The following is a 23,435-nucleotide window of genomic DNA, read 5'->3' as shown; positions in this document are numbered from 1 at the left end:
TGAGTAAATTTAAGCTAATTGTAAAGCTGTACATAGTTTTGGTTAATAAAAAGGGCACTTTATAAAATAGGGAGACCACATAGGGCTTTGCGATTATGCTCATCATATAAAAATATATATATTAGTGGTAGTACAGTGATTATTGCTGATGCCTCACAGATGTGGACACCAGTGTTTGAATCCTGTATGTGATTATTGGATTTGTGGAATTTGTATATTATTCCCCATGGCTCTATGGGTTTTATTTCAGGGACTTCATATTTCTTTCCAAATCCCTGAAGTGTGTTTTAGTTTATTTGGTGATTTCAGATTAGCCCTTCAAGAACAGAGTGTACATGTGAATGTGTGTGTGAATGGACTGCCTTATGCTCAAGGATGTTGTGAATAGGCTCCAGCTCCCTGTACCCCTTAACTGGATTATGTGGCATTGCCAATGGTGTTTTTATTACTATAGGCTGAAAAGACTTGTGAAAAGGAAAATGAGGATCTGTGAATGTTTCTTCATCTAAGCTTTCTTTCATTTATGCATTGAGTTATGAGGGGTTATCGGTAGCACAAGTATAGATTCTGTTTAAATTAATTGTGGAGTCAGCATAAAATTAAGAAGAAGGGGTGGGGTGGTCTAAGACACAAACAAAGCACTTGCTGCCTTCATTCACCCAGGACATTCAGTGGTTTCCCCAGCTCAATAAATTCTAAAATCAATTTAGACAAGCTGCACATTGCTGAGTATGTAGAGTCAAAGAGGATGTTTAAATGGCAGTATGAGGAGCATTGTTTCATTCTGCTTATAAGCCCCGGTGCTTCTTTCAATCGCTTATCGTTGCAGTCTCTGTCATTAACCATTAAGAAGTATGTCAAATAAAAACTATATGTATCTATTAGAACATTTTTGTCATATTGTTAAGGCTGTACACAATGAGGATGCTCATGTTTTTAAAGGTTACCTTTGTTTTTGAACATGTCCACACCATACCAATACTGAGCTGACTTTGAACTCATTGGAAAGTATCAATCAGATTTGGCTACTGCTTAATTATAGCTGTCACAGGCAGATTTAATGATGAATGTTTATAGGTTATTTCATCAGGGCAATGTGCTCATTCGGTAAAGGTCAGCAGCAGTCAAAGCCAGAAGGTCCAGGCCTGAGGCTATTGATCTATACAATGAAATGGTAAGTTCTGCAAATGTACACTGGATATCTATTTTTTGGGGGTAGGCAGCCAAAAAGCTTACAAATGTTAAGTTTTTTACTGGTAGAAGCCATTTGATCACTGATATTTAATGGATGAAGATCGGAAATAAAAAGACTATTTTCTATGGTGTTTAAAACTACAGCATTATCTAAAATATTAATAATAACATCTGTGCAAGCTGATTTTCACAACTGGCAGGGAAAAAATAAATTTGGTAATGCAAACCAGGCGTCAGCCTTGTACAAGGAGGAAGTAAATTGCAAGACATTCAATCATTAACATCAGGCCTGTTTAGAGTTGTCAATTAATCTAATATTCAATTTTTAGGAATGTAGGAGAAAAACTAGAGTACTCAGAGGAAATCTCATAAACACCTAGAGAACCTGTAGTCTACACATACATTTACATGAATCTGCCATGGCTGTTAGGCTGCAGCATTAACTACTGCACCACTGTGATCTTCTGTGAGTTCATAAGATGAAAGAACGTGTTTCTGGAGAGAGTCCTTTCATATGATGCTTTAAAAAGGTAGTTTTAATTTTATTTAATGCTCTTTGCAGCAGATTTCTTTATAACATGCACATGCTAGCTTTACTTTATGTGTTGCTAAATGCACAATGTGAAATTGTGAAACATTTTATAAGCATCGACTTTAAATTATATTTTTTTTGCAGTGAAAGCTGTTATACAATCAAAGCAAAAAGTATGTGAACCCCTAGGAATTATCTATATTTATGTCTAATTCCCATATAAAACATTGTCGTATCTTCATGTCATTCACAATAATGAACAAACACAGTCTCCTATAACTAAAGATACACAGATTTTCAGAGAATTTTTGACCATATTGAATAAATCATTCAAACTGTGAAACTGAAGGTTGGAAAAAGTAAGTGAACCCTAAGCTAATGACTTTTTAAAAAGCTCATTGCAGTCAGAATTTAGCACACCTGGAGTCCATTTAATGAAAAGAGTTCAGAGGTGTGGCCTAGAATTACTTTGATTGATAAAAAACACTATCAAGTTTGAGTTTGAACTTTTGACAAGAAGCATATCCAGATGGGAATCATGCCTCACACAAGAGCTGTCTGAAGAGCTACGATCGAGAATTATTAATCTACATAAAGGTTATAAAGTCATCTCAAAGATTTTAGAAATTCATCAGTCTACTGTTAGTCAAGCTGTCTATAAATGGAGACAATTTGGTATTGTGGGTGCCCTGCCAAGATGACCCCAAGAGTCAGCAATGAAGTAAAGAAGAAACCTAGAGTGACAGCAAAGGACTTGAAGAAGTCATTAGAACTGGCTAACATCTCTGTTCATGAGTCAGCTATACGCAAAACATTGAACAATAAGGGAGTCTATGGTAGAACACCCAGAAGGAAGCCACTGCTTTTAAAAAAGAACATTGCTGAACACATTAAGTTTGCGAAAAAGCACATGGACACTCCACAACAGTACTGGGAAGATGTTTTGTGGAGTGATGAAACCAAAATTGAACTATTTGGTAGGAACAAGCAGAACTTAATTTGGCATAAAAAGGGCACTTCATATCAACATCAAAACATCATCCCTACAGTAAAGTATGGTGGAGGGAACATCATGATTTGGGCCTGCTTTGCTGCATCAGGGCCTGGACAGCTTGCCAACATTGTGGGGAAAATGAATTCACAAAGTTTATCAACAAATTCTCCAGAATAATGTAAGGGTGTCTGTCCGTCAACGTAAGCTCAGAAGAGGCTGGGTGATGCAATAGGACAATGACCCCAAACATCGCAGCAAATCCACAGCACAATGGCTTCAGAAGAACAAACTGCACCTTTTTGGAGTGGCCCAGTCAGAACCCAGATCTCAATCCTATTGAGATGCTGTGGAATGACTTGAAGAGAGCCATACACAGAAGACAACCAAAGAATATGGAAGAGTTAAGGCAGTTCTGCAGGGAAGAATGGGCTAAAATCCCCCCCGCACGATGTGCAGGTCTGATCTGCAGTTACAGGAAGCGCCAGGTTGAGGTCATTGCTGCCAAAGGAGGGTCAACCAGTTATTAAATCCCAAGGTTCACTTACTTTTTCCACTACCACTGTGAACGTTGAATGCGTTTGTACTATAAAGACATGGAAGAGCAGAATTTTGTGTGTGTCATTGGCTTAAGCTCATTGTGTATATCAGTACCTGTGACTTAGATGAAGGTCAGATCACTTTTTATGACCAATTCATGCAGTAAACCAGATAATTTTAAAGGGTTCACATACTGTTTACTTTGACTGTATGTTTATACAAGCCAAACACTTAATTTTTTTATATTATGACTTTTAACACAGATAACAAATTGCTGTATAATATGTATGCAGTCAGCCTTTATTTTATTTTAAAAGAGAAACTATTTTAAATTACCTCTGCAATGGTATACTGTACTCATAAAAAATACTTTAATAGGCAATTACTCATCTTAATGTAGTGTATTTCATAGTAAATAGTTAGAACAATGTACTTTTAACATTGTGACATTGGAATGTAATTTATTTAGACTTTTGAAAGCTTATTTGAGTATCTTGACCAGCTAATTTTCCCCTGTGGAGCCTAATATATGAGCCATCATGTTTGTGTCAGTTTCAAGGTAAAAGTTTAACAGAGTAAATTCTAATTACTGGAAATCAAAATTTCTTCATATCCCATCATTACTGAATTCCAGATTTCACTTCACTAATCTATGTCGTTTAAAATGAAGCCAACCATATATTCATCTGGCATTAAATTACTTAATGTTTAGGTTCTAGTCAAAATTGTTGCTGCTCTTCATCATGTGGAATGTGGCATGCTAAGTAAAAGCCAGCCTCAAAAATTTTACAGAATTGTTTGAAACTCTAAAATTGACACTATTTTTGAAACAAACAAAACACCAAAGATGTTGTATACGTTTAAAAAAAAAAAAAATTAAAAAATGCATATTTAAACCTATGACTTTTGAAGCCCAAAGGCCAGAAATATGCATTGAAAGAAAGTGATTGTACAAGCCTCTGTAACATATATTGCAAAATAATAATCATAAATATTTATGTAGAGGTATGCATCTCTTCTCAATTTAATCCTCTGGTCTGTAACAAGAAGGCCAGCTGTTAAACCACAAGTCCCCCAACCCTACCCCCACTCAACAGCCAGCCTCCTGTCTTTGTGAATGGTTTGGGGCGGCAGGGCAGATAAATGCATCCGCACTTGAGAGGCTTTCCTTTGATTCCTGAGAGCAGTCAAGCAGTAAGCTGGCCTTGGGTGTACACGCCGGCAATGAAGTGGGCTAGTATAGGTGAGTGTGGGTAAAAACCAAAAGAAAAAAAAATTTAGTTGAAGTAAGAAAAGATGGGATGGGCAAAGTATCACTGCTGCCACTACCACTTGTGCTGCTGCTCAAGTCCTTTTTTTTTTCCCCCTCTAAGCTACTTTTCTCGGGTACCTGCAAATTTTATGAGCTTCTAGACAGGCCATCCATCAGAGCTAAGTGTCCCTTTTAAAATAAGCCTGTAAACTCTACTGGCTGATTTTTAGCACCTTCTCAAGTTTACAGCACAGAGCCGCACACCCCTTCAATTAATTTACTAGCCATATAGCAACCTATAAATGTACTTTAATGCATGCATAAACTAGAACAGGATTCTAAACTGGCTGGACATTTTCACTAAAATGTGCAAAAACAGCAGCACTGAGATTATTATGAAGGAAATACTGTGCATTTATGTCTTGAGTTTTATATAGTGCAATAAACTGCACTAGCTCATCAACCAAGACATGGGTGTTCAAAGTACTAAAACATTCCCTTGCAAAATGCTTGAGGTAGTACTCATCACCAACTGTTTTACTTTCAAGCAAAACTATTAAAAAGTAATTCTTAATAAATACTATTGGAGAAAGTAAAAATATATATATACATACACTGTGATTTATATACCTCACAATTAGCTAAACACAATTTTATATAATGCCTTTCATAGTTTAAGTAGTGCTCTGCAACCCTGTTTAAAAATCAACTGGTACACAGAAGTTCTATAATAGTACAACATATCTATTACCATTCAGACTATCTTAATTTTTGGTTGGCATAGTTCACTACAATATCAGAATATGTTTAGATCTTCTCAATTGTAAAACAAAGCATTATGCAGTTTAATTCACCTATACACATACTGATATACACAATACACTGTTTCTTTATATACTGTATATAACTGAATGTCTGTCAGTCTGTTCACTGTACACTCACACACCATTTTAGCTATTAGGTACAAATTTTACAAACGATCTTACTGTGACACTTTGAGTAACACAGTGTACCCAATGTCTCTAATAACTATCCCATGCAGACAGACGGACAGACAGACGTAGCATGGGATGTACAGTTCATCCAATTTTTTTTTTTATACATAACACATATAATATACATGAGGCTTTTTATAATGATTTTTTTAATGATTTAATTGAACACATACACATATCCATCCATCCATTTTCCAACCCGCTGAAACCGAACACAGGGTCACGGGGGTCTGCTGGAGCCAATCCCAGCCAACACAGGGCACAAAGCAGGAACCAATCCTGGGCAGGGTGCCAGCCCACCACAGGACGCACACAAACACACCCACACACCAAGCACACACTAGGGCCAATTTAGAATCGGCAATCTGCCTAACCTGCATGTCTTTGGACTGTGGGAGGAAATATATATATAATAATCTCAGAAGGCAAATTTCTTACAGATTCTATGCCACTTCTTACTTAACTTCCATACTATTTTGCATAGTGGTCCAGCCAGTTAATATAAACTCCAGAAATCACTAACAGTTTTAAAAACTAGTAATTCCAATATGTAAGAATGAAAGCATCAATAATATCAGTCTCCAAATACGTGATCAGCTTCCTGAAGATACTACAACATACAAGTCTATTGACATTGACTTTTACTTCCAGTCGTAATATTAGTGGTGCTCTAGTAATGTTGCTGTGTAATACTGACCCACTTAAATTGTGTAATGGGAACATACTATGTATAAAGAATCTCATAGTAAATGTTACAGAAGTGATAATATCAACATGATGAACTGTCACAGAGCAAAAGAAGTGTTAATTGAGTGGATTCCACCAATACCAACCAACATGGCTTTGGATTTCAAACAACTATACTATAATGTGACTATAAATTAGGCTTAAGGGAAGTCACTTGAAGAAGCAGGTATGAACTTAGAAAATCCATGCCTTTCACATACACAGCTATATGATACTTGTTTCAGAGTGGGCACACCAAGAAATGTATTCAGAATTCAAAAAAGACAAAAACATTGTTTGTCTAAAATTATTTTGAATGATAACTATATTAAATGTGGCAATAATGAATGTAATAAACTATATTAAATTTAAATTATGTGAGAATATCCTATGTTATTGTACTCCTAAGCAACGCCATGTGCCTAAAGCTGGTACAGAATATCAGTAATTGTATACCATTTAGTGTTGGACTAGTGCAAACATTTTTACTTCAGTTTTGATACCAGCTTTTGTCCTTAGTACCAGTACCAAAGCGGTTCTCAAGAAAATAACAGGTAACTCCAAAACCCTCCCAATTTGCTCCAACCTCCCTGGTATGCTGTAGTAAGCACCACTTCCCTCTTAAAGGTGCATCAAAGAAGGTAGTTTAATTTCGTTTTGCCTATAAAATAAAAGTTTTTCCACAACAGACAGTAATGGTTGGGTGTCGGGGTGTATATAGAGCAAAGCTGATATTTACTTCTGATAATGAAAATCCTGAAATACTGGTACCATACTATTTTAAAATTTGTTTATTTTTTTTGGTATATTGTGCAACTCTAATACCACTATTTGATATTGCACACCGTATACTGAGCACCACCACATCTTTGTAATTCAAATTTCAGATGATATTTTGATATTCAACAATGTACTTCTTGAATAGTGAACAGCAGCACAAGTATCCTGCAATGTAACTCTATAATGTATGTTGTGATACAGAGTATACTGTATACACTTGGAATCAGATTTTACATATATTAAACACTGTAGTAAGAATCATTACCAAGACAGATTCTGTGGTAGTATTGACATAAAGTATACTGTACATTTACTGGTTAAGATAGTGCCCTCTGTGTTATTCAATTTATTCTTAGAAAGTACACTTCCAATTACATGACCCGCATGCTATACGCAAATACAGCAGCTAACTGTATCATAAAATTACAAGCAGCTAAAAGACAAAACACAGAGTTGCAACACTAGTATCATACCCCATGAACATATGCAAATGATTATGCATTTAAAAAAATTACAAAATTTCCTTGTGGTTAAATAAAAATTTAGTCCAAGTTTCTGCTATTTTAGGTCAGCCATATTCTTGTAATTATAATATGCTGTACATCACAGTAAATGAAATAGGACAAATAGCCTAATTTTCAAGTTTATATTACTGGTAATATATAATAAAGCCATCATTTAGATCTTGTCAAAATCTTACAAACTACAGCTAGGTTAAACAATACCAGAAACCAAAGGATTTAAAAAGTCATGCAATAATAATTTTTTTTTTACCATAAACCACCATTCTGTTACCTGTTGCATTACAAGAGACAGAGCCTATTCCTTCAGCACTGTGTACAAAAAAGGAATCAAAGCAGAATGAAACGCCAGTCCTAAGCACACTCATGCACACGTCTAAACTGACATATATGGGGTTAACTTGCCAATTAACCTAACACACATGCCTTTGGATGTTGAGGAGAAATGGAATATATGGAGAAAAACCTACATAGACAATGGGCAAACTTCATACAGACAGTGAGCAGGGCTTGATTTAAAACTACTGTAGAACTCCAGAGAGGTAATGTATGTGCTAAAGTACATGCAGGGTGAAAGGTGTGGTTAAAAGGTCACCACTCCAAATTTCCCCCATAAAAAAAAAAATAAGGAAAAGGTGTCAAAATATTATTTAACTGTATATTAGTCAACTGTTGCAAAGATTCTTTGGAAGTAAATTACTGTGTTGATCCCCTAACAGAACATTTGGATACTACAAACAGTGTTAAAACACTTCTGTTCATTAATGGTACTGCAATGGAGAGGTTGACTGTTACAGATACCTGAGACTCAACATCAGGAGTGACTTAAAATGGTCCAAACACACAGACATTTTGGTGAGAAAGATAAGGCAGCGCCTTTATCATCTCAGATAATTGAAGAAATTCAGAGTGTCAAAAAGAGTCCTGAAATTCTACTACCAAATAGCTGTTCAAAGTATACTGGCAGGATGCATCACTGCCTCGTTTGGAAATAGCTAAGAAACGGACCAAACACTGCTGCAGAGAGTTGTAAGCTCGGGTGAGTGCATCATGGGGACAAAACGATATAAAACTATATAAACAGTTAAAAACTGCATACAATGATACATAAAAAGACATTAAAAATCAATAAATCTTTATAAAGCTCCATTCATAGTGAGCAAATCTCTCCTCGATGCACTTCAGTACATTAAAGATTCACTAATAATGTTATTCCGGCCATTCAGATTAATCCAGTTCAGGGTCACGGGGGTTCATAAATACAGACTTTGATTAATATAGTTTTATTTCAGTAATGGCATAATAGCACTCTTAACACCACTGTCTCCATAATTCCAATGCCCTGGTTTTCCTTCTGTATGCAGAGATTGCGTGTTATCCCAATGTTTGTGGGTTTTTCTCTGGGTATGCCAGTTTTCTTCTACATCCAATATAGATATTACTTATGTTAACTGTCATCACTTGACCTTGTATGTGCAAATGTAGTTGCACACACAAGAATACCCTGTTACACATTGGCAACCTGTCTAGAGTTAGTTCCTGACTTGTGCTTGATGCAGCTGGGATTTGCTTTCACCCCATATTGACTCAAATGGATGTAGAAAATGGAGAGATGGATGTTTTAATTTAAAAATTACAAATGTCAATAGTATTCATGTTATACTGTACATCGCCTTTCACAGGTTATGCCATTACAAAGTATTCCACACAATAATGTTTACAGTGTGTTACCCTCTTCTGAGTAAAGTGCTTAAAATACTGAAATCCTTTAAAAAGCGATATCAGGAGCTGCATATCTGTGAAATATTCTTTACAAAATACATGTAATGGATTGACAGATTTCACTGTCTGTTATCATTTTGACATTATACTTGAAGATACCTTACATACTATAAAAATAAGGCAAAAGACAATAACTTTGTATATCGACACTGCAGTTAATGTAAAATAATTATCAAAACTCTATGGAATATGAACACTGAACATGTACTCTTTGGTTACTGCTGTAAAGGAACAGTGCAGTACATTGGGATAACAATTAATACATACAGGAAGTCAGGCTAGCAACTGGGCCGTCTCTTTAATGAAGGGAGAAAATGTTAGAGGGCCTACAAAAAGAGGTAAAAGTCAGCCAGCCATCACAGGCATCCCAGCCCCCTCTACCTTCCTCCCCTTTTCTCTTGACAGACATGACTGCTTCAGGCTAATTAAGAGACTAACTGTGGGCCCCATTCTGAAGAATCCAATTTCCACCTTTTAAGGAAAGGAAATAAACAGGCAGCTTCCTGTCCGTAGCTTACTAGATGGATTAGCAATTAACGGCTTTAATCCGTCTTTTTCTTTGTTTTCACTCTTTAAAGTTAAATATGACTTATAGATATGACAGAGGCCATCTTCACTAGTCCTTAAATGTCATTCAGTAATAAGCCGTGAACAAGAGGGATACTAGGAGTGTACATCAGCCTTAATCTGGTGTTTTGATTCTTGAAATATTTATTTTTATACTTGAGCCAATATGGTTGTATAATATATAACAGTTCTTCATCATACCCAAGGCAAGCTGATCCCCTCTTGAACGTACAAGACATTGTATAATGAAGTATACTGTATATCCCCATGTGCACCTACAATATATACAATTGAAAAGTAATTAACTTTACAAAAATCTTCCTGTTTTCCTGTGTGGCGATATCCAGTTGATCAGATAGCACACATCCATTCAAACTGTCGTTGGGATATGGATTAATCAAAGACAATGTGCAAACCTATTGAGATGGTGATTGGCAGGAATTTGAACTTAGGTCATTGGATCTGTGAAACAGCACTTATCAGTTACTGTGCATGTGAAATAATAAATTTAAATTTGTTAAATGTAGGTTTAATTGTCAATATAAGAGGTTGGTAAACATCATCTAATATTTAATTAACTATTAATATTTTAAATGCAAAAGTTGACCAATGCATTTGTATGGCATTCTCATTAGCAAGTTTCCACCATGATAATGGATTTACTTATGATTATATCGAGTCACAAAAACCTGATTTCATAGACTGTAGTCTATACCAACGCTTTCTGGGACAAAGCAGGAATCACTAGTCTGAATGGGACATCACACACACGAGGTCATTTAAAAACACCAGTTAACAGTACTCAGACATCCTTAGGATATAGGAGGAAATTGAAATACTTGAAGACATCCTACAAGAAATAATCAAAATCAAAAATCAAGTGTTGTCTTTTGTATGGTTATGCCAACTTTAAACATTACACAATCAAACTTTTTGTTATAAATTTTTGATCTGTTTTGCTCACAATATTTTCCTTATTTGGGCAGAACTGGATCAATGGCGGATGCTCCACCAAGAAGTCAGTCAGTCTTTACAGCCCAAGTAATGGTGGTCAAAAGGATGCGGTTGAGTCCTGATCTAGATATAGTGTTTTCACATTCTCCTCATGTCAATATTGGTATTCTCCCATAGGATAACTGGTAATCTAAACTTGCTTGCTATATGTGAAATGTTTGTGTGTGAGTTTGCCCTGAGATTAACTCGTGTCCTAATAAAGGTTCCTGCGTTTTGCCAAATGTGATTGAGTTAGGCTCCGGGTGCTTGTACTTCTGGAACAAGCAGATTAGAAAGTAAATGATAAACTGAAGGAAATTTATATTTGTAATATTAATGAGAGAAAATTCTGGAGATTGTTTCTGTGAAGTGCTCTATATAAAATTACATTGTATTTAGTTCATTAGCTATTTTAAAAAAAATGAAATATTTTTACAGATATGTATACCTAGTACTTGATTAGCATATACAGTATACATCTTTATGTAATAGTGTATATTTTTTGTAAGCATTAGGAATTAGTTTATGAATTTCAGTTTACTGAATTGTATCATTAAATTACCCCCGTGTTATACCAATGGTTCGAACATTCACAATTACCCTAAGCCTACATCAAATGTGACTGGTGTATTGAGATGGCTAATTAGAAGTCTTAGCAATTTAAAGAATTGCACTGTAATAAGTTTTGATTTTACAAGGACTTATAGACTGGACTGTTGTAATAGTCCATTTATTTTAAAAGGAATTCTTATTTGCAGCTGGGGACAGGCAATCTTTTTTTCTTCTTTTTTTTTTTTAAACATCTGTGTCATTTTTTTGTTTAGGGTCAACAAAAGCTGAATAAAGTGAAAGGCTAGTCAAACCCAAGGAATCCCCACAGTTACAAATTAGCATGAGCTCTGCAAGCCATTTCCTTCCAGTCTGTCATATCTGTACAGTTCTTTCATATAGAAAGTGTGTGCTGAGCCTTGTAAGGATCTATCCTTGCTGACAATGCCACAGGCTGGCTAGTTTGTGACCCAGGTGTTAGCCAAAAGCTAAGGTTTCTCTGCATTTAAATTCAGAGAAAGAAAAAGTCAGAAGCACATTCTTTTGTGTCTGGCTGTGGCCTGAGGGGAGGAAGGAGGTCCCAGCAGAGGTGCTCTGATGTCCTCTTGTGATAATGCTCCTGGGCGACACTAAAGGAAGGGTCTGTTAACATATATGAAGCTGTGCATTCCAAAAGAACAATTCGTGGCAATCACTCACAACATGAAAGCCTTGGCCACTGAATGGCGGGTCATCTGCTCTTTATTACTTGGGTAACCCACATCCCGGACACTTTGCAACCTTTTAAACTTGCAAGCCACCTGATTTGCACATGAATGGACAACTTTTCTATCACAGTGGAACTTCTGGGTTAGAGAGCCATAACTCTGGAAATTCATCTATTATCCGACTGCTACACCAAAGTAATATCCCACCCTTCAACCACCCCCCCATGTGTGTTCAGACACTGCCTGATATCAGATAGATTAGTGAATTTAGCTTCAAGTCACAGCCTTCCCAAGAAAACAGGGACTGCTGGAGGAAAAACCAAAAGAGTGATAATCTTGCTGTTGAAAGCCTAATACAGAGAGAAAGGGAATTGATACCTCTCTAATACAAACTGTGAAAAGGCTAATGCTTTATTTTTTCAGAAGAAATTAAGGAGATGTCCAAATTGAAAGCTAAATTATCATGCAGGCCTTTTAGAAAAATTGAAAGCTGTAGGAACAACCAACTAATGCAAACATTTGTCTCTTTGTCTTACAGAAATATTTTGGGAACAAGTTATAGGATACAATACAAATTTTTGAAAATTTGTTCAGAGATAATTTTATACAGTGAATGTTATATGGATTAGAAACAACCTATACGTAATTTAAAAAAATATGAACCCAATAAAAGCTTCCTAGAGACATTCTGTCTTATGTAATGAATTCTATCAGAGATTTGTTAGACATACAGGAGTATATAGTATCTCGTCATTAAAATGAGTTAAGAGACAACTTGCATCATTTATTACAATACAGTATTTCTAAAGAAAGCAATAGGAATTTGTCTATGAATTCTTACAGTTTATCTGTGACTTACTAGATTTAACTTTATATGCATTTATCAATTTTTAGGAAGAGCTATTGAAATGTAACTGTACATAATGGCTACATTCTGATAACACAAAAAGCCTTGAATTGGCAAAATGATGTTGTTTGGAATTACTGATAGCAACAGTGAGAATAATGGGAATGCATTTATGTAAAACCCAGTTGGAAGAAAATGATTGTTAGACCATGCTAAACCTAAAGAGATTTGAAAGCAAATGTTAATGCAAATGCCCAAGCTATATCCTTTTATTTTAGCGCTATAAACCACCAAACCATCCCTAGGTATAAAGCTGTGGTGTTGTGTCATGTAGTGTGGTCATTTAATGAAACTTCTCAAACTGATAAAAGCTATAAACCACAAACAAATAATGTGCACATATTAATGCTCTGAATTACTTAACAAGTCAAACACAAGTATAGTTCTCATTTTAAAGCCATATACCACCTTCCCACCCCTAATTCAACAGAATGACAAAGGAAAAGTTGGCTTGTAGCACAGAAGTGGTACTGCCCCTGTCAAGCACACCACTCCACCTTATGTCACTTTTTTCCCCTCTCCAGATGATAGCATCTCATCCATCCACAAATCCAAGACTCCAGTTATTAAGCCAGTATGTCACATTTATCACTTACTAGCTACGGTGAGGCGAGATTTTTGGCTGAGGATTGCTCCATATTTGTTCTGGGCAAGGCACTGATAAAAACCTTCATCCGACTTGTCCCCCGCTTTACTTTCCACTTCGGCAATGTAAAGAGACCCATTGGACAAAGCATACACTCTGTCATTTTCCACTACTTTCACTCCATTTTTCAGCCATTTCATAGATATGGGCAAGTCCCCACGGGCTTGACAGTCCAAAATGACTGGATCTTTCCTCATGACATTGACATTGTGTGGCTCCTTGTAGAAAAACAGTTCACTAAAACATAAAACACCTGTAAAAGAAAAGAGAACAAACAGATTGTGAATAAAAGTCAAATAGGTTGTCAAATGGTTTGGAGTTTTACAGAAGATATGTATGTTAACAGAATGTCCACACATGCTGTACAGATAAATGTCACAACCATGGAGGTGGCAGCCCCTGACAAATTTCTATTCTCAGTTTCAATTTTGCACCATGATAACATTTTTCACTGGGACCTAAATATATCTGATATTACTTCTGATCCGTCATAATAACAAAGTGCCTTGCTAATCTAACAGCTGTACACAAGCATTAAAAATAAAATAATTAATTTCATCCTAAAAAAACTCAATGAAATATAGGTTAGCTAAGCATTCCTCTTGCGCGAGAGAATGAAACTACAGAGAACAGAACCACATTTCAAAATTTATTGAACAGTACCCACACCAAGTAACAGGCAAATATCCTAATGACTATAGATGTAACTGTCAAATAACCTTTATTTTACATAGCGTGATTTTTGATTGAACACCATCCAAATGTACTTTACAATTACAGATATATTGTATAACTTTTTACAAAGGCATTTTTCAGTTAGATGGGCGGCACGGTGGTACAGTGGGTAGGGTTGCTACCTCACAGTAAGGAGACCTTGGTTCGCTTCCCGGGTCCTCCCTGCATGGAGTTCGCATGTTCTCCCCATGTCTGTGTGGGTTTCCTCCGGGTGCTCCGGTTTCCTCCCACAGTCCAAAGACATGCAGGTTAGGTGCATTGATGATCCTAAATTGCCCCTAGTGTGTGCTTGGTGTGTGTGTGTGTGTGTGTGTGTGTGTGCGCCCTGCGGTGGGCTGGATTTGCTCGTGCCTAGTGCCCTGTGTTGGCTGGGAATGGCTCCAGCAGACCCCCGTGATGCTGTGTTAGGATATAGAGGGTTGGATAATGGATGGATGGATGGATTTTTCAGTTAAAGCACAGGTTATGTGACTTAAACATTAGACAGTGTGTCATAAGTGGCAATTAAATTTGACAACTTTGGTAGTTTAGAGTTCAATACCTTTTTCCCACTACCCCACACTGCCTGTAATACTGTATAGCCAATTATAGGCAGGAAAAATGGCATCTTAGGTCATTGCATGCAAACACCTTCACAGAATCGATCCATCCATCATCCAACCCACTATATCCTAACTACAGGGTCATGGGGCTCTGCTGGAGCCAATCCCAGCCAACACAGGGCGCAAAGCAGGAAACAAACACCAGGCACACACTAGGCACAATTTAGAATCGCCAATGCACCTAACCTGCATGTCTTCGGACTGTGGGAGGAAACCGGACCATGGGGAAAGCATGCAAACTTCATGCAGGGAGGACCAAGGAAGCTAACCCGGGTCGCCTAACTGCGAGGCAGCAGCGCTACCCACTGCGCCACTGTGCCGCCTTCACAGAATCCTACTATGAAATATTTCAAATAAAGTTTCATAGAATTTGTCAGTGTTGGTATGATGTTTGCCAATAAAGACTTTAGCAGATTAAAATATTCATACAGCTTACTCATGATGTATTTGGAAAGACATTAATCAAAATATATATTGATAGACTGACACTGATTATGAGATGTTGTTTACTATGAAAGATACTATCTACTACATTATAAAACACTAAGATATTTATGTGTGTGTCTCCCGTCCCGCATAGCAATTCAGTCAGTTAAGCTTTGGTGACATGAATAAAAGAACAAGTGTGAGTGTGAGACAAATAGAGTAGTAAAGGCGTAGGACACACTCTGAGATACACCTTTAAAGATGGGAAGTAAAAAAGCGGACTGGTGGTGAGCAAGGTGCCTTGAAATGACAGAGTCATGGGAACATGCTCAAAAGAGAGAGTGGTGGTCAAGAGAGGTTCAGTCACACAAGTATACTAGGGAAAGGCACTGAAAGTACATGTAGTGCAAGAAATATCAAATATTTTAAAATGTATTCTATTAGTTGGTTTCAACAGGTTGCAAGGCTAATGTGAAATAAAAATTTATATCCTGATACAGGTCAATTCATTTTACAACTGAAATAATTGAGGGAGTGCTTGCACATACACAAGATGAGTAGATTAAAATATATCAAAAATCTGACACTCTGTTGTGCAACACTAATTCCAGGCACAGACAAATAAGATATATGTTCACTATGTTTCTTACAAAATGTTGCATAGTCAAAATGATGAAAATTGAATACTTCTGAAAGTTCTCTCTGGAATAAACTTGAACCACCCAGGCATGCATGTAATGTGATACAATAATCATACTTGGATCTCTTGGCTTCCCTTCACACACATTTAATCAAATTATTTATGGCCCATAAATTGACTTGACTGCACACTGGAAGCTCCTGTCTGCCAAGAAAGGCAGAAAAAAAAAATATATGGTCCCTAATTGTACTCAGAACAAAACTATTGGTGAAAAAGAGAAGTCATTAAACAGGAGCACCTTTCTTAAGCCTGCCATACACCAGAACTCTCCTGAAAAGATTAGGAAGTTTCATCCTTGACAGGGCAGGCTAATGTGGGAGGTACTCTGTGCAAATTTTACAAGCTTGTCAAAAGAGATCTGGAATGGTGAACACCATAAAAAGAGAGATTTTATGAGAAATCAGTAGAAAGAGAAACACAAACAAACTTTTTTTCCTGTCCTAATATTCAGGCTGCAGGGTCTCACTCCAGTGTTCAGAAGTATCATTTGACTTTCAGATACCAGTATACTGACCCCATCAACACTGCTATGATAATCTACTTAATGAAGTAAAAATGTCTGTTTGCTAAAAAGCTTTTAGAGGTAATTATTGCCATCAATTAACAATTCTGATGGAGGCTCTCTTGTTCGTAAAGATCAGTGTATTGTGAAGTTAAAAATTACATTTTGTATATTCCACTGACAGAGTTGGCTGCCTCTTCAGTCCCTATGACCCTAAACACAAACTAAAGCAACCAGTCATCAGGTCTAAGCTACATAACATCAAACCTGCTATGTTTAGTTCAACACCATACCTGAACTAGAAATATTCATCAACAAAAGATCGGAAACATCTGGTGTCTTATTATCATTTACACAATAAAATGGGGCCTTGGTGCTTCAAAGAGCCTACATTTGAAAAGAAAAACAAGGGTCTTACAAATAATATGGTTACAGTAATAACACCAGCCTCTCCTCAGAGTCAATAATGGGCTGTGTTTGCAGACAATATTATGTAATATGTGAGAAATTTGTAATTAATACAGGTTAATAAAAAATACTGCTTTTAATATTAGGATATAAATGTTAATGAAGCATTGTCAGAACATCTTTAAGACGCTAAACCATGATCATTGCAGTACAAAATAAAGTTACTAGAATGATACTGTTCCAAACAAAACTGAGATGCATTTTAGCATTAAATGTGCTATATGAGAAAAAGTTGATGCTCATGAAAGGCAGTATATAAAATATAATTTGATGGATGAATATTGATCATATCATAATAGGGATAATTAAAATGAACGGCACTACATGAGATAAATGTTTTTGGCATTATATTGTTTCAAACAAATCTGGATTGCCTCTGAGCACTGTATAAAATAAAGACAGAATAAGTTATTTATTGATAAAGCTCCTATCATGAGGTCTTGAAATTCTATTTATAAAGGTAATGCACAAAGCTAAAGCTAGACTGATATATGTATTATAATTACAAAATTAAGAGCAAGTTTCTAACTTACTCAGAGTGCTTTATAAGCCACTTCAACCACCACCAATGTGTAGCATTCACCTGGACGATGCAACGGCAGTCATTTTTGCACCTGTACACTCACCACACATTAAGCAGTGAGAGAGACAGTTAGCCAATAAGGGGCAGGGGATGATTAGGGGGCCAGAATGACCAGGCCATGGTGGGCAATTTAGCCAAGACATCAAGAAATGCCCTAATATTTTCTAAAAAAAAAAAAACAGGACAAACTTGTTTGACCACAGGTAGTCATGGTCATGGTTTAACATCTCAACCAAAGGACGGCGCTAATTTTTACAGCACATTGTCTCTGTCACTGCAATGATGCATTGAAATTCACACACAAAGCACAGGGTAAGTGCCCCCTGATGGCCTCATCAACATCTCTTTCAGCAGCAACCCAAGCTTTTCCTAGATGGACCCCCATCCAAGTACTGGCCAGGTCCACAGTAAACAATATGTATATGAATTATTTCCAAGTTAGACACTTGAGTCTTGTCCTTGAGTCCTTGTAATTTGTAATTACAAACATGGCACAATAAATGAACACTGGTAATGTCTAAGACCTCTAGCATCTTGTACAATACTTCAGATACTACATCACACTGGCCTGACCTTAATATCTACAGTTTTGCAGCATGCCTAACACAACACTTATATACAAATGTTCTGATTATATCTCGAAAATACAGTATATCATCTTTTTTTTCACCCTAGTATTTTAAAATTCATAGAAATCATACACTTGATGGCCTAAGTTCTAAGTGTTTGGCATGACAATCTGACAAAAACCTCACGTCTATTATTTCATTTTCCAACTTCTTTTTTTCTAGTTAAGTAAATCTTACACATGCATAACAAAGGGCAGACAGGAATTAATGTGCACAAAGTCAGCACCTAGTCAGTTACTCAAGGTCAGCCTGCACAACTGTGCTTAACTCACACTCCTATTGCCTCCAATCCATTGACTTCTTATATCACTTTAGGGCACACCCTCCCTTCTCATAGGCTCTGCCTCTTGCCTTACAGTTGTAGTCCCAACAGAGGTGACTCTAACCCTAAATCTAGGGCACACCCTCCCTTCTCATAGGCTCTGCCTCTTGCCTTACAGTTGTAGTCCCAACAGAGGTGACTCTAACCCTAAATCTAAACGGGCAATGGGGTTGAAGCTGAAGAATTTTAAAGTGGGCAGTTATACAGAACTGCTTTGAAGTACTGCCTCCTGCTGACCAAGATAACACAATGTCCATGACTGACATTTCTTCTCCCTGTAAAGCCATTCCAGTGAGAATACCAGATATTTGGCATATGGTGTCGTTCACATTTCTCCCCCAGGTAGGACTGCCTCAAATCTAACTCTGATATTAAAAAGGGAATGGCTTTAAGCAATTGCCTTGTTCTGTGAGTTTATTTGCAGTGTACAGTGCAAAACAAGAACTACTTAGATTTCAGTGGATGACACAAGGGCACTAAAACTTTCTGAAAATCACTGGTTTGAGTGCATCCATTGGGGCCACTTGTGTAAATGACTGAACAATATGAGCCATCTGGAATGTATTACAAAAATCTTAAAACAGAAGATTTAAAAAAAATGTCATTTCTTATTCAGCGTCAAAAATGTGATTGCAGTGATACCCCAAGAGGGAAATGAACACATCTTACATAAAACACATTCTTACGGGCAAAAAAAAAAAAAAAAAAAATATATATATATATATGTATGACTATATGACACTTTATGAATTTTGAGTTTTAAAGGAAATTGACCGCAAAGGAATCAAAATGAAACATGTGACTTGTGTTTTAATTTGAGACACGGCTGTCCCGTTTAATGAGTGACTGAGTTTTCATGCCAGAAGAAACCAGTGCATTTCTTGAGCAGTTGCGGTTCAAATAGAAAACGATGTTTTAGCAATTGCACGTACGGTTTAAGCACGCACCAGGTAAGACATTCTTCAGATACTTGAAAAATCAACCACAAAGCATGCCCCTGCGACTCATTAACTGTTTTGGCCGCACCAAAACAATATGCACATTACAGGGCTGTAATACCAAAAACGCGTATGAGTACATATATTAAAAAGCAAAGCAGTTGTATGATGACAGCGAGCAATATTTCAGTTAATCTTATTAATCAAAATAAACTGAACCGTTCAAAACAACATGGTGAAACACAACGAAAGATGTTTAAAATACGTAATAAATCATCAAACACATAACAAACTACTGCTTAGAGCTTGCGAATATCCAACCCGAATGTAAAACCAATACAATTAATGAAATGCCCGTAGAGTTAAATAAGGGTTACTTTTTGATAAAAATGAAGTATATTAATCGTCAGACAAGTTTGCTTGTAAAGAAAGTACATGAAATTCACGGCTAGAATAAAAGACAATACTGTATAGTGATTAGGCGTCTCCACTTTCGCACGTGCTCCTCTGGTGGTGCACGACAGGATCGTCTCACTGGTGCTTATTTAGACCCGAATCAAACTCTGATTCAGTACATTTAGCAAGAAAGGGAGGTACCATGAGAATAAAAAGTCAGAATTTGCACACTCACGTGATGGTTGCAAATGAAATCAACCCCACTCTGGCTTCTGTATTACAAAAACAGCCCACAATATTCTTTATCTGCGTAACTGGCATCATAATATGGCATTTCATAGGTTTCGCATCGCGTTATACATTTGTTAAAAATGATGTTACATTTTAAATATTTTTATTTCACCCAATAAATGCGTTGTGTCAACGATTATCTATTTTTTAAAGAGCAAATTCAAGTAACGACCCAATCCCTGAACATGCTTTGGACGGGACGCCGATGGGTAAATGAAAATCGGAAACCAATTACTATTACCAACCAACCAAGAACTGATCTAAGCATTATGAAGCAGAACCCCGCCAAAAACCGTGCAATTTACCTGTTTTTGTTATATGATAAATACGTTTCTACTCTAATGAGGAGATGGGCATTTGGATAAAAACATAACAGATTAACAGAACGAGGAAATTTGTGTTATGGAAAAAAAAAAAAAAATGAAGATAACACTTTGAGCAGTGAAAATGAAAAAGTACTGTACAAGGAACTGATGTGTAAAATGGACTACCATTTTTTAATGGTATAAAATATGAAAACTGATTTTTTTTTTTTTTTTTTTAAAAGTGGAGGAAACACTTTGAATAGTGTTAAGCACTGCATCATCGTGCAATGCAGTTGCTTTGGGCTATTCCATCTAAAAAGTAAAACTGACCGAATCTGCGAATAACTACGGGGGCAAATATTTCGCCAAAGCTATGTGTCCATATAAGTTCAACAATGTTTTAAGGCAACTCGAGCATGTTAAAAACTCGTGGGATAAAAACAACTTGCTGCTTTTAATCAATCTCACTCCACACGAGGTTAATCAAGATTTGGATGCTGAACGCATATCTAGCTTCTGAATATTTTCCCGTTTGCGATAATATAAAAGAAATTCTGGTTTGAGACCAGGGCATATCAAAGATACAATAAAATTCATCTGCATCTTTATACTTCCTTAAATTAATAAACAGCGCCAAGTTAATACGGGATTTGTAGCGGCACTGCTGTAAATACCTCAGAAAGCAGCAAAGGCACATGGCTATGGATTGCGGCATTGTATCAATTCTGTATGCAAATTAACAGCCTGGCAAACTCTAGGACTAATTCAAGAAATACACCCCACCCCACACACACACACACACACACACACACACACACCAAAAAAGTGCAGCGATTCAACCCTGCAGCCAATAGCTCAAAAATAAAGTAACAGAGTTACGAGGTGCCGAAGGCAAAAATGACCTGGCCGCTTACACTACGGACCCGTGGCAAACTAATTCTCAACTCGGGTCAATCCAGTATAAATAAATCCACGTGCATCACGCATAGATCTTACAAACTGACGATTGCCTACTGTACGTACAGTTAGGTACTGAGGAGTGAAATCCAGAAAGACAAAAAGAAAATTCCGAAAAATCAAAGACTGGGACGCACGAGTATGGACAACAGATGCCCCGATCACTGGTCAGTGCGGCCATTACACCATCGCTGGACAGAGCACAATAAGGGAGATCGCAATCACTTTAAGGTTCTCTCTTTGAAGTTTTTAGATACATTTTTTTGTTTATATCCAAAAGGTTGAGCATTTCTAGCTTGTATTCAACCAGGAATGCACATGCAGTTGGTCATCTAGGCTGGACGTAATAGACCAAATATTCGACCACGACTAAAGGACATGTCCGGGGGGTCATCTCATCTCACAAAAAGAAAAGAGTCCCGTCTTCTTAAAATAACCTTCAAAAATCACAAATTCTGTTGAACTTACCAGAAACTGGAAGAAGTACTGATAAATACAGTACTGGAGGACATCTACTCCTTTTAAAATACGCCATTTATTCCGATTGTTTTTGCATGCTAAGCGCGGCCAGCGCTCCCCTCTCACTCTACTCGTGACTAATGCTAATACAGTCTGAGGAGCGCGCCGGCCACCGCACAGGGACCTGTGCTTCTCCGCGCACGGACACCACCCACTTTACGGGGCTGGGCGGTGATGCGGCAAGGCAGAGTTCCTCCGCTAGCTCATGGGAGTCGCACAACTTGCACATAAAAGCCCGCAGCCTTTGACCTTTGAAAGGCGAACGGCACATTATTGGAGTTTTTCTAGAAGGCAATGGGAGTTTAAAGCGCATCTGAAGTGAATTCCGAACCAATACGTCAGTCTGGAAAGGTGCATGCAAGTGTCAGTGATAGAAAAAGTATCATTTCATTTATGTTGTAATTTTTAAAACTTAGTCTGATTGTGAAGGCTATTCTAAAACCAGACAGCTTCAGATTTGCAGTAATTGTACGTTAGATCAAGTTCATTTACAAAAATTACAATTTAATTTCAAACAATATACTTTGTCACTCTGTTATACTTGCAGTGTAACATAATGTTAAACAGCTCAAGTGTTCTCATTACATTTACTGATAATACCACCATTGTAGGCTTTATAAACAAGTCATAGATGGGACAATTTGTTCCTTTAATGTGAGTATGGACGTCAGGAGGCAAACTATACTCATTTGTAACAGAGGGGATGTAGTAGTTAGGGTCTGCAGCTTTAAATTACTTGAAGTCACTGACTAAAAACTGTGCAAGGACATACTGTAACACATGTTGAGTATCATCAAGAAGGCTCATCAATGCCTTTACTTCCTCAGATAGCTTTGGAAAGCCTGATTGTCACCAATGTCATCACATATGATGAGAAACAAGTATCAGATTTTTATGTGATTTTTTTTTTTTTTTTTTTTTAAATTAAACCTAGTTGAAAATGTACAAGTCCAAGACAAGCCAGTTGTCATTCATCCATCTAGGCATCCTTCAATCCATCTACAGTATATGCTCGTTTCAGTTCAGGGTCAAAGGGTGGCTGGAGTCATTGAATGTGTGAACAGAATAATGTCATGTCATTTTCTAGCTCAGTTAATCCAGACCAGGGTCATGTGGACACCTCTACAGCCCAGCCCGGAAGTGCAGTTAGCCTCAGGTGATCAAGAACCTGGAGCACTTCCAGATGGGCTATAAAAAGGGCCAGCATCCACCACTCATTAGCCAGAATTGGGAGGAAGAGTACGAGGTTACCTGGGAGGAATGGTGGTGCCAAGGTGAAGAGAAAAAGTGTCTGAGTTGCCCAAGTGCTTTTGGGACTGTGTTGGGCCTGTGGGGCAGGCGTGTCCCACGGCTGAAAAGAAAAATAAAAACTGTATTGAT

General features: G+C 37.1%; 1 protein-coding gene across 2 annotated transcripts in view; it reads right to left on the bottom strand.

The window, feature by feature from the left end:
- The window catches only part of LOC120540828 (protogenin-like), a 112,624-nt gene extending 90,504 nt beyond the window's left edge, over window positions 1-22,120 (bottom strand). For both annotated transcript variants that reach the window (XM_039771906.1, XM_039771907.1), the window contains exons 1-2: window positions 22,005-22,120; window positions 13,633-13,935 (exon numbers count right to left, since the gene is read on the bottom strand). In XM_039771906.1, coding sequence (XP_039627840.1) covers window positions 13,633-13,935; window positions 22,005-22,071 — 370 coding nt within the window. In that variant the 5' untranslated portion in view covers window positions 22,072-22,120. The remainder of the gene's footprint in view (window positions 1-13,632; window positions 13,936-22,004) is intronic.
- Window positions 22,121-23,435: the final 1,315 nt, after the last annotated feature.

The sequence above is a fragment of the Polypterus senegalus genome, chromosome 12 (assembly GCF_016835505.1).
Source record: "Polypterus senegalus isolate Bchr_013 chromosome 12, ASM1683550v1, whole genome shotgun sequence".
Classification (NCBI taxonomy): Eukaryota; Metazoa; Chordata; class Cladistia; order Polypteriformes; family Polypteridae; genus Polypterus; species Polypterus senegalus.
The sequence above is the reverse complement of the archived record's forward strand: the minus strand, read 5'-3'. Positions and strand labels throughout refer to the sequence as shown.